The 12849-nt window shown below is 39.2% G+C and overlaps 1 protein-coding gene across 1 annotated transcript in view; it reads right to left on the bottom strand.

Moving 5' to 3' along the window:
- Nucleotides 1–7667: 7667 nt before the first annotated feature.
- The window catches only part of LOC123512936, a gene marked incomplete in the record, with an annotated part of 70027 nt that continues 64845 nt past the window's right edge, over nt 7668–12849 (bottom strand). The window contains 4 exon segments of the mRNA XM_045269634.1: nt 7668–9237; nt 10473–10577; nt 11170–11365; nt 11507–11634. Coding sequence (XP_045125569.1) covers nt 10474–10577; nt 11170–11365; nt 11507–11634 — 428 coding nt within the window.

Here is a 12849-nt window from a genome sequence, read left to right as displayed (position 1 = left end):
CCACAAATCCCTGTTTATACCCACAAATCTGTTATAAACAATTGAAAATAATTTCAGTGTTTACTGATGACTGGTGCAGAGCTCGCTGAACTTAGAAACTGACGGCCAAACTAGACGCTTGCGGCTCAAATATTTTTTTGTTTACGGCAAGGTCACCAAGCCTTCTACATATGTGAGTTTCGTGTTTGTACGTGAAACGGACCTTTAAAAAGATTAACTAAATTATTTTATAAAACGTGAGCGCCTATGGCGGTGTTGAGACCAAATAATAGAGGTGAATAGAGCCCTTAAAATTTCAGGTATCACTTCCCTGTCACATTTTCCTACTTTATAAGGTATTACAGGTAATATACCCAGTATCCATTAATACACAATATGCCAGATAAGCCGTTACACCACTAGTGACTGCTTGTCATTCAGTAGTTACATTGGCAGAAACATTTTTGCTGTGGATTCCCTCAAATTATTGCACTGTCAAAGAGGCCATGATGTGTGTTCGTTCGCCCAAAGTTTTCAGAGCACCACCATTAAAAAATATACCCAAATCTTCCGCAATATTGCTAAAGCCTTATGTCATTATCAAACAACAGTGCAAATATCCTATCATATTTATATTTTACAATTAATATGCTTAGATAATGCGTAACCTACGAGACTCTCAAGCAACTGAAAATCAAAGTCGGAGTCACAAGCTTTGAAATGAGTAGCGTGAACAAGTGTGAACCGTGCAGTGTTGCCAGATGGGATATATGAATTCTCAGTAGATTTTATTTAAAAAATCAGTAGATTGGAAACTTTTTTCGGTAGATTATCTATCTATCTATCTATCTATCTCTCTCTCTCTCTCTCTCTCTCTCTCTCTATCTATCTATCTATCTATCTATATCTATCTATCTATCTATCTATCTATCTATCTATCTCTATCTATCTATCTATCTATCTATCTATCTATCTATCTATCTCTATCTATCTATCTATCTATCTATCTATCATATATATATATATATATATATATATATATATATATATATATATATATATATATATATATATATATATATATATATATATATTGCACGTCACACGTCTTTTTATATTATCTGCCAAAGGTAAATAATATTAAATACAAATGCAATGCAAACATGAGCACTTTACATAATGTGTTTTTATCTTATATATATATTTTTTTTGGCAACAAACACGACTTTTTGTTTTTTGAAAGGTTTTATTATTAAAGAATAAGATCCTGCTGGGAGTTCCACAGACAAATTATACTTTTCATATATTCCGGTACTCAAATAAAAAAGAAAAACACAAAAATTGGAACACTGATCTAAATGCATAAAGAAAATGAACATAAAAAATGAGGAGACTACAAGAGGCCAGATAGACCTACACGAGGCAGTTCCTTTTCTCCCATCCTCCGAACAAATCAATGTTCCATCCAACCAACAATCCACAAACAGCTAATACAAAACCGTAGATAGGTTGAGTTTAGAGAACAGTAAGTAGTTGGCTGAGTAGTTGGCTACACTCGTAAATTAGCACAGTACACTGGCAACGCTGGAACCGTGGTCTAGCCAGAGTGCGTAGTCCCAGATGTCTCGAGAGTGCAAGACTCTGTTTTCATTTAATTCAAAGTGCAAGGAGAATTCTTATGAATTTCAATATCAGTAAACAGTTACTAATTGTATTTCCTTTACATGATAATACTTATCATATCTTCATGCTCCTCATAATAGTATTTTTTATTGATTTATAACTTACAAAGTTGGCAACTCGTCTCACAGCCAATCAGCGTAAGTGTTCGCTAACACAATTAAGCGTCAAGCGAACATATCTTGAAAAGCGTTCGCCTTTGGGGCGAACGCTTTTAGGACCGTTCGCCTTTTGCAAAGTGCTACTGAAAACACCTTTACTGTTCTCTAAACTCAACCTATCTACGGTTTTGTATTAGCTGGTTGTGGATAGTTGGTTGGATGGAACATTGATTTGTTTGGAGGATGGGAGAAAAGGAACTGCCTCGTGTAGGTCTATCTGGTCTCTTGTAGTCTCCTCATTTCTTTTGTTCTTATCATTTTCTTTATGCATTTAGATCAAAGTGTTCCAATTTTCGTGTTTTTCTTTTTTACTTGAGTACCGGAAGATATGAAAAGTATAATTTGTCTGCGGAATTCCCAGCATGATCTTATTCTTTAATAATACACCTTTCAAAAAACAAAAACAAAATCGTGTTTGTTGCCCAAAAAAATATGATAAAAACTCATTATTTAAATTGCTCATGTTTGCATTGCACGTGTATTTAATATTATTTACCTTTGGTAGATAATATAAAAAAAAAAACATGTGACGTGCAATATATATATATATATATATATATATATATATATATATATATATATATATATATATATATATATATAATCTAACGAAAAAAGTTTCCAATCTACTGATTTTTTTAAAGTAAAATCTACTGAGAATTCATCAATCTCATCTGGCAACTCCCGACGGGAGTTGCTGTACTGCTTCAAAAAAGGAAGGACGTATGCGGTATGCCGCTGTTTCGCTTTCCCCTTGCCGCTGGCTATCCTACATGGCAATGAGTAGGATTGCCAGCGGCAAGGAGAGAGCGATAGCACGCTCGACGCCCAGGGCCTCGATGCCGGTGGTTCCCCGCAGCCTCAAGCCGCTGTTCCAACAGGCCAGGCAGACCATCACCAAGCAGCAACAAGCCATCACCACACTACAGGCCGACATGGCGGATCTCCACACACGCTGCAACGCAGCACCCACCCCTCAGGTGCCCCCCTCGGCCGCCCCGGAGAAATGCGACCTGGAAATGACGCCAAATGGGGGTACTACTAAGTCAGACTAGACGAGAAGACTCGCAGTCTCACCACCTTCAGGTTCAGGTAACTCATGACTCCCATGGGCCACTGCTCCGCCGGCGACGAGTATACAAAGCGGGTCGATGACGCCATCCAGGGTATTGCAAGGAAGTACAAGTGTGTCGACGATACCTTGTATGACAGTAACGTTGAGGAGGCTTTCTGGCATACTTACGAGTTCCTGACGACCTGTGCAGCCAAGGGAATTATACTGAAACCAGAAAAATTCCAGTTCGGCCGGAGGGAAGTCGATTTCGTGGGTTTCTGCCTCGGCTGGGACGAGTATAAACCTACGGACGAGCGCCTTGCGGCAATCAGGAACTTTAAGATGCCAGACAAGCCCTCCATCTCAGACATCAGGTCTTGGTACGGGTTCGTCAATCAACTCACCCCCTTCTTCGCCACGACCCCAATCATAAACGACTTTAGGGAGCTCCTGAAGAAGCCATGTGGGAAGTCCGTGTACTGGGATGAACTCCATTGAGTACAGGAAACCATATGCCAACTTGTGAAGGACGGCCTGGCATATTACGACAAAACCCGCCCGACAGTAGCCATCACAGACTGGAGTAGGGAGGGCATTGGTTTCGTCTTTCTGCAGCAGTATTGCCACTGTTCATCGGCCATTGCCCCCTTCTGCTGCAGGGTAGGCTGGCGGTTGGCTCAATGCAGCAGCTGCCACATCACTGCCGCCAAGGCTGGCTATGTTGCAGTTGAAGGGGAAGCGTTAGCTGTGGTGTGGTGTCTCCAAAAAGCCAGGCTGTTCTTGTTGGGGTGCCCAAACCTCACCATCGTCACCGACCACTGCCCCCTCACCAAGCTACTGGGTGACAAGGTTCTTTTAGAGGTTATCAACCTACGGCTCTTCCAGCTGAAGGAGCGGATGTTGCAGTATCACTTCCAGATGAAATATCTGCCAGGGAAGAGGAACATCGCGGCAGACTTCCTATCCAGGTACCCGGCGCTCATGAGCGCCCTGTCAGATACCGATGTGGGCTTGGACAAGGACCTCACTGAGGCAATAGCAGCTGCCGTGATCGCCATGGCTGAACACAAGGGCCACATCCTGGACGAGTCAGCGGTGAGGACCCCGTGTACAAGCTGCTACTGGCCAAGGTGTTGGCCGCAGACTGGCACCAACGCAAGTCGCAAGAGGTGGCCTGCCTGCACCCCTTCTATGGTGTGAGACAAGTTGGCAGTCAATCAAGACCTGGTGACATACACATTCGACCAGGGGTGTGTGCGCCTCGTAATCCCCGGCCACAGGTAGCAATGAACCTACATGCCGGTCACCAGGGGCTGGAACCGGCAACACTACACGTCATGCGAAACACTCATCGTCACACCTCTCCCAGAGTACCCCTTCCAGTCTACCGTGGCAGACATGTTTCAGCACGAGGGGCATTCTTACGTGGTGTATGCCGACAGGCTCACTGGATGGCTGGAAATCGCCCTCTTTCCGCATGGCGCCACGTCACAAAAAGCTAAGAATCAGTTGAGGCATTATTTCACATGATGGGGTGCCCCAGAACAATTGTCCACTGACGGAGGTATGAACCTGGTGAGCGAGGAAATGGCGATGTTCCTCAAGGACTGGGGAGTCACAGCACGCCTATCGTCCGCACAGTATCCCCAGTCAAACGGGCGAACCGAAACATTGGTCAAAATGGCCAAGATAATCATCAAAATGAATGTGGGCGGTGGGGGGTTGTTAGATACTGACAAAGTCTCCCTTGCCGTGCTCCAGTACCTTAACACCCCGCTGAGAGCGATAAACAAGTTTCCCGCTCAACTCACTATGGGGCGCCAGCGATGGGGTGCCAACAGCTCAACGGCATTTCAAGGTAGACAGGCACTGGGAAGAACGCTTCGAGAGAAAGAGGTGCAGATGGGAGAAGGAGGCGACATCCTGATGGCTAACAGCACACCTAGACAATTCCCACCCCTGGCCCCCAGTACCTGCGTGAGGGTGCAGAACCAGGCCTCCAATGAGTGGGATCACACGGGCTTGGTAATGCAGGTGCTCCCTCACAGGCAATATACTGTTAAGCTCGACGGCAGTGGCTGCGTAAGCCTCAGGAACAGACGAGACTTAAGGCCTACCTCTGCCAATGCCGCCGCCTGAATCGAGCGAAGCACCCTCGCTAGCTGCACAAACACCCACCCCACCCCTGCCCCAGCCACATCCCAAAACAGGTGAAGCTTCCGAGGTGGCTAGATGACTATGTATAAACACACACTCACACATACACACTTGTTAAAACAACTACTGTTTAATTTGATTTCCGTTCAGTTCATGTTATTTCTGTTCTACCCTTGTAGCCCATTGGGTATTAACACATGTCAGATCAATCTCTTAGGGGGAGGATGTTGGATATAAGTTATATGTACGATACGTTTCCCCCGCCATGTTCAAGTCAAACTGGTGGGAATCAGAGAGTAGCTTTACTGCTTCAATAAAGGTAGGACGTATGCTGCTGCTTCGCTCTCCCCTTGTTGCTGGCAATCCTATAGTTACTAATGCATTCTTTTCTTAAGTTAATAGTGTTGCTTGGATGGCATACTGAAATAGGGAAAGATATCTGCTTCCCTGCCTCCACACTCCATCTCTGCGACCGGGAGTCCACAGTAAAAGAAAATATCTGCATTAATCTACCTCCACTGCATCAATATCAGATACACTAGCTGGAAAAATTTAAGCTCATATTGATTGCTTTTAATAATGATGGCATAAACTTCAATATTAAGACTACTCAAAAGGAGAAAAACAGTAAACTACCTTTCTCTACCTCACCTTTCCTTGGTAAATGTCATCTGCCATCTGAAAGACTGGAATCATTGATAGGAATGTGCCATATGAGAGCAGTATGTAGGCTAAATATCTTGTGAGGTATATCGGGTTAGAAAGATGCATCATTGTAATGACTGTGTAGTTTGAATAACCTTACAAGAGTGCCTATCATGATGTATTCTGTCATCAAACACACACACACACACACACACACACCACGTAGTGATTAGCACACGGCTCACAATCAAGAAGGCTTGGGTTCGAGTCCCGAGCGCAGAGGGGCAAATGGGCAAACCTCTTAATGTATATCCCCTGTTCACCTAGCAGCAAGTAAGTACGGGATGTAACTCGAGGGGTTGTGGCCTCGCTTTCCTGGTGTGTGGAGTGTGTTGTGGTCTCGATCCTAACCGAAGATCGGTCTATGAGCTCTGAGCTCGCTCCGTAATTAGGAAGACTGGCTAGGTGACTAAGACACGACCGTGGGGATTAAAGGATTAAATAATCCTCAAATTAAGTCATCACAAGGGAGCCCCCCTCCAATGAAGTAATTTGTCCTGCTGCTAGGCAACAAAGGCCATATAGCTGCTAGATGTCATTAGTGGGGTTCGAATCGATGCCCCGCGATCTACCACCATCATGGCAGAATGCGGCGCCTTAATCCGCGTGACCACTAAGTACATACGACTGTGGGGAATAGCACACACACACACACAATATCCCCCTTCCCGTCAAAAGCAATGATAGCCGTAATATTCCTCATAGTGAAAAGAAAGGCGATAATGTCAGTGCAAGAAAGTTTTCTTTACCATAGTACTAGATCAAGGTGGTTTTATAACAATATAACCTTTTACTAGATAAATCTCACTTCATTGAAGAAAAAAAAAAATCATCTGCACTGAGTGTTAAACTGCTTAATCAAAATCAAGAGAAATATTATAGTGCCTCAATTGAGAAGCATGTGGATAATTAAGTGTACCATTAATACATATATGGATTTTTCATTTAGTTGATCTATCAGACATCCATACAGGAACTACTTAGCGTGTGGTGCAAGTATTGGAAACAGTATACAAGTTTTAGTCTCACCCAAGGTAATTCTCTTTACCATGGTCTCATCCTTGGTATGATCTATGGCCAGCATTGCCAACTGAGGCTGATACCTTCCACACTCACCTCATTTCCACACAAGGGTGGAACAATGCATGGGGTTACATATCCAGTAACTTACCTCACAAAACATCTGTACTTCCCTTGTGTTTCTAGTGTGGAATTGCCTTGATACCTTAGCTTAGACCTGGAACGTGAAAAAAAGTACCTAATATTCTCGAGATTGGGCTAGTTGATTTGATTTTTTGTGTATCACCAATTGTATTTCATGCAGAAAGATAAAAACATAAATATACAGGATATAAGAGAGTGCTAAAGAATACAAGAAAGGGAAAAAGAAAAGTTATATTATGAAAGGTAATATGAAATGTCATATTACCTTTAAAATTCTTTTCACGTACAGGGAATGGATGGCAGGCTCCATTAACCTCCACTGTTGTATATTTTCTAATCCAACAATGAATGTATCATTCAATCAATTATGATGCCCTTCTATTAATTTTTGCATATTGTTATACAATGGAGAGACAAGATAAAGGAAGACACAAGTGACCAGCATCTTGAAGCTGAATGTCATCCTTGTGGAAGACTGTGAAACAGTACTCAGAGCTAGAGAGAGTTCAAGTGCTATACATAAAAATTTGGTCATTTCATCACACCATAATTTCCAGTTTCTGATAATGAATTCATCCACATCCTATTAGAAAAGTTCCTTATGATACCTGATATATTAAAAAATTCTTTGCAATTTAAGCTTACTGAAAATCTCTCTCTCTCTCTCTCTCTGAAAAAGTACAAGTAATACAGGATTAGCTCATTTGTCATAGGAGTTGTAAGCTATTTGAGTAATATCTCACTGGATGTTCAACATAAACAACTGATAGTTTTAGTAATCATAGTATTGTAAAACTCATTTATTTTCATTAATACCATAACTACATTTAGATGTATATCTCTATCATAAATAATGTATTTTGCCTAGTTGTTTTCTTGAAAAAGAAAAGAAAAAAAATCACAAACATTATAAGCATTTCATAAAAATACAGTAACTAACATACATAAAACTGTAAACTGCAAAGGTAATCATGGTGGCAAGACTAACACATTGTCATAAACAATGTATGTATCTAGTAGAAAGATACCATTTCACCTTAAATTAATGAGAATATTAAAGCAAATTACCATCCTCCCAGTAATGCATTCTACATTCCCAGCAGAGACAACTCAGTCCTACACACAACAATGAAGTCTTTAATGTAGGATAAAGATCCCAGAATTGTCAATAATAGAGAACTACTCTTTAATTTGTGGTATTGAACCATAAGCAAAACAGTAAATACTGAATAAGGCAGCATCTGAGTGTATTTTCAAAGGAAGTACCATAAAATCTGCCTTGAATACTAATGGCAAGAGTGAAATTTTATTCTTTAATAAAGGTTGTCTTAGAAAACACTGTTTTCTTTAGGCCTGTAGAGGTTGGCAGATAGAGAAGCTTTTACACAAACATTTAAAGATATAAGCATTAAACTGTGAAGATTAAATAGAAATGAACTTTATCTTACAGTATGAAGACCAAACAAATGCCATGTCATTGATAATACAAGGCTATAATATGTGGTACTACAATAAAAACAAAGTAACAGTTAAATGATACACATCATAATGATACTTCTTTACATAGACATGAATACTGCCACTTGTAACAGTATATGAGAGAATTCATTACCATTAATCTTACCAGTATACATTCTACAAACTTTTAAGGCATTTGTTTATCTTTAACACTTCCAGACAAACATAGAATATAAATGAAGAATAACCTTCCACCTAAAATACATCATAGCACCATGACAGGTTTTGATAGTAATGAAAGGCTACTGCTAATCATACCATGACCCAAACTGGAATGGAGGGACTTGGGGACATCATTTCAGGTCACCATTTTTGTCGAAATAAAATGGCTCACTCAAGTGCATTCTGATGTGGCACACTTAACTGTACACTTTTGGAGAGCCTGTGCTTCCTTTATGACAAATAAGTTCTTTATACAATATGTAGATTTTGTATGTAAAATAATGAGTAAACAAATTGTGTACTGTGGAACTGCTATAATAAAACAATATATTCTTGACTTCAGACATACACTATGGTAATTAATCTGCATTCCAGACCTTGGGTAGAAATGTATATGAACAAAGTAGTATTTCAAACACCACCAACTCAGAAGGAACCTTAAGATAAGTATCAATAAATAATTTTTCAGTGCATATGCAAAATGCACTTAAAAAAAAAAAAATTTTGAACTATAAACAAACAGTTCCATCAAAAAGATCAGTAAGTTCAGTTAAAAATAAAAGTGATGTTCCTAAGAGTACATAGTGTTCTCCACCCACTCCTCCAGGGTAAAGTTTGCCTTGGTAGTCTTGTCTGGGTCCTTCTCATGGAAGATTTCTGAAACACAAAAACAAAGGGTTACATTGAAAACTTCTTATTGGAGATCTTCCATAGTTTTCTTTCTAAGATGAACATCATGACAATGCAGTTAAGGTAACTAAACTTGCAAGGCATCAATACATATGCCAGTTTCTGGATAAAAATATTTTGTTCATTTCTCATGCTTAAAACTGTTATTACACAAATCTTTTGCTCTTCGTTTTAGTATCTATTAGCTCAATAATGCTATTCTACAGCAAAAGCTTCATAAATTACAGTAGTAAAATTTTTCATTATCTCTATAAATATATGTATTAGCTATTTCATACTGTTAACTGCAGGAGTAGTAGCAGATGCACAGATGTAAGTTAAATGATAGAATGCAAAGAAACAATTTTTCTAGTAAATACAGAATGTCTGTGAACTGAAGGAAACTTGATAATCAGTCTGTACCATCATGCATCAGATGTTAGGTTGAAATATTTCTTTGGTGCCTTCTGTGCAGATGCATATTGAGGCAAACATCAACTGAAGAATAGTATGTATGCTACAAGATCAAGTAATTAGTAATGTTAATCTCAAAGATGCACAACTGCTGAAAAAAGTGCGAGTCAATCTGTAAGTGAATATGACAAACATCTACTGTGTTATAAAGCTCCTAACATTCTTTAGTGAGAACTATTGGTCAAGCTTGTTAGCACTCCAAGCAATGGACAGAAAACCATCATTCCTGTAGAAACCCTGTAAAATCTGTAAAGTCATTACTACAGATATTAATATAGATCATGGCTTCTCAATCAGCAAAAGCTACAATACATACTGTTATTTACTATACATCAGATATGTTCTCTGATGACATGAAACCTTCCTTTATTTCAGCTTTGGGTTCAATTATTTGCAAGATGGAGCTAAATCACCACACTGAAGGAAATTCACTATCATTGAGAAACCATGGCATAGACAGATTGGGTGAAGTGTGCTGTCGTCCATCAATGGTGTCTTACAACATCTACTGTCAATGTCAGAGGAGTGACTGAAAGCAATGTCAAGACCATTGATTCAGAGGCTTCATTGGTAATCAATGTTTTCATTGGGATTCCCCAAATGTCATTGAGTATATGTACATGTTTTAGCATGACTGGTCTACTGTAAGTATTTATAAGCAGCCTCTTAACCCATGACTGCACTGCATGCTGGAAGATATATTTATATAGTTTAGATTGGCTATTTATTAGAGCTTTGCTTTGCTGTACTTTATTCCTCATCCTCCTGCTCTTCTTCCTCTTCAGGGTTCTCCTGTTGCTCACTCATTAGTTCATCATAGAATTCCTGCATCTTGTCAGGATCATCCTGTAGGCCTGTGAGGGGTGGCAAGGTCATATCAAGTGAGTGTATGCTGGCAGCCACGTGAGTGCTGCGCAGTGTCACAAACATGGTTATATACCTACACAAAAAACACAATTCTCTAAACTAAATATAAAACAGGTGAGGGTGCTATGATATTTAAAGGTGCAGTCTACTAAAACATGGAGGAGAAAGGTTATCTACAAAATAAAGTAAGTTTTCTTTATTGAAATTCTTTGATTAAAGTTGCTATAGGTATATATTTATAAGAAACAAAAGTAAATAAGATTTCTTAAAATCTGATGCATAAATTATAACATGGAGTTTTAACACACATAAAATAGTTTCAGTTTGCATGATTCTGTAAAAAAAAAATGCATGCATAGGTAAATATAGTTAGAATTACGGTCAACCTTAAATAACAGTACAGTAAAACCAAGTGCAGTTTCCTACAACACATCTTACCTGTCTCTCAGAAATATAAATAAAACAGGATGATTCATGGTAACCATCCCTCCATTCTTTTACACTTATTTGTCACAGTGGTATAAAGTCCAGAATGGAAGAACCTCACTCATTTACTGAAGTACCTGTGTTTTTACTTACCCATCATGGTTTTTAGCTTCACAGAACACATGATGAAGTCATCAAATGACACCTTGCCATCCCTGTCACCATAGCGCAGCATGAGAGCATCAGAAATGTGATGATTGAGGCGATAGCCGGCAGAATTGAGGGCCTGGCGCAGCTCAAATGAACACAGCTGTCCTGAGTTGTCCTTATCATATAGCTTGAAGGCATTCTGTATGGGAAGAGTACAAGAAGTGTGCAGATTAAAAAAAAACTAATACCCTTCTTCATGAAAAGTAAGTTCAAGGTACATGAGACACCACTGTGCTACCTCCCAACATATAAGTTAATTAAGGGTGAAACAAAATCTCACCTTCCACACTCTGATGTCCATCCACAGCTGCAAGAATTCTTGGAGTCCCAGCTTCCCTGAGCGGTCCACATCCATCATGGCAATCATGCTGCGGCACACGTCCTTGGTGAAGCCCTCAAAGTTGAATTCTGTCAGTGACAATAGCCATTACAGTAAAGTTTTGCCGAGGCATATTCCTAAGCAATTAAAACAACTGGGTAGTGAGCACATAATTCAATATAGAAATCTTCCAGGAAATATTTTGATTAAGTCTAAATGGGGCTTGGGATCAGGGGAAAATCCTATACACATGTTAGGAGATGCTGGAACATTGAATGGTCTATTCAAAACTGCACATTCTTAGAAAATAGTTCTCTAATTCTATGTTGTGACAACATAGTGTCATTAATGGTTGCATGTATATATAAATATATAACTAATATCTTATCATTGTTGTCACAGTGAGATCTACTCTGAAAACTATTTTGTGAGATGAACGTTAGTTATTTTATGTTAATTTCAAATTATTACATGATGCTGTTAATGTTTATATACCTTTTAAACAATTTTTCATTCATCTTAATAAAAAATTTAGACGAAGTATACCAATCACCTGATTAAGAAGGGAAGACAAGTGGAGATTGATTAATAGGATGGTAGGGAATGATCTCTTACATAATATAATCAAGAATAGTCTATAATATGGTAAGGAATTATCTTTTTATACTCTTATAAAAATATTGCAACAGAAAACAACAAGAAGCTTGCAATATCTCTCTAGCATAAAGGTGATATCTTGTAAAGATTTCTTGGAGAAGACATAAAGCTGGGGTTAGGGAACCTAAGGGAATAATGTAAACACAGTGGTATGGGCAGGGGAGCTAGGAATACATCCATTAAGCTGCTGCTATGTGACAAATGCACACAACAATTAAAGGCAGCAACAACATTGCAAGGATCAATACTTGTGCTACAGATACAAAAGCAATAATGTGTCACTCAAGTGAACAACTGTTCTAGAACTATGTATAGTGTAACACAGATGCAGTCACTAATTGGTTGTTCATTTCAAATTTTGCAGGGAAAATGAATTGGAAGAATAAATGATGTAAACAAATAACTTCACAATATATAAGATTCTATATTCTGGTGATATTTTATGTGACTACACTGCTGATGTCACATAATGGAGAAAATGAGATTTGGTGTAGTAACATTTTTTGCAAGATGTGTGTTAAGTGTCATAATGTGAAGGTTAATTAATAGTAAAGACTTGAGTTGTGATACCAACACAATACTGGAGAGAAGTGTCCTGATTGTATAACCTCCACCTTCATGCAACACAGAACAACTGAAACACTTTT

Source organism: Portunus trituberculatus, chromosome 35 (assembly GCF_017591435.1).
Source record: "Portunus trituberculatus isolate SZX2019 chromosome 35, ASM1759143v1, whole genome shotgun sequence".
NCBI lineage: Eukaryota > Metazoa > Arthropoda > Malacostraca > Decapoda > Portunidae > Portunus > Portunus trituberculatus.
Note: the sequence above shows the minus strand (reverse complement) of the source record. Positions and strands in the feature narration are given on the sequence as shown.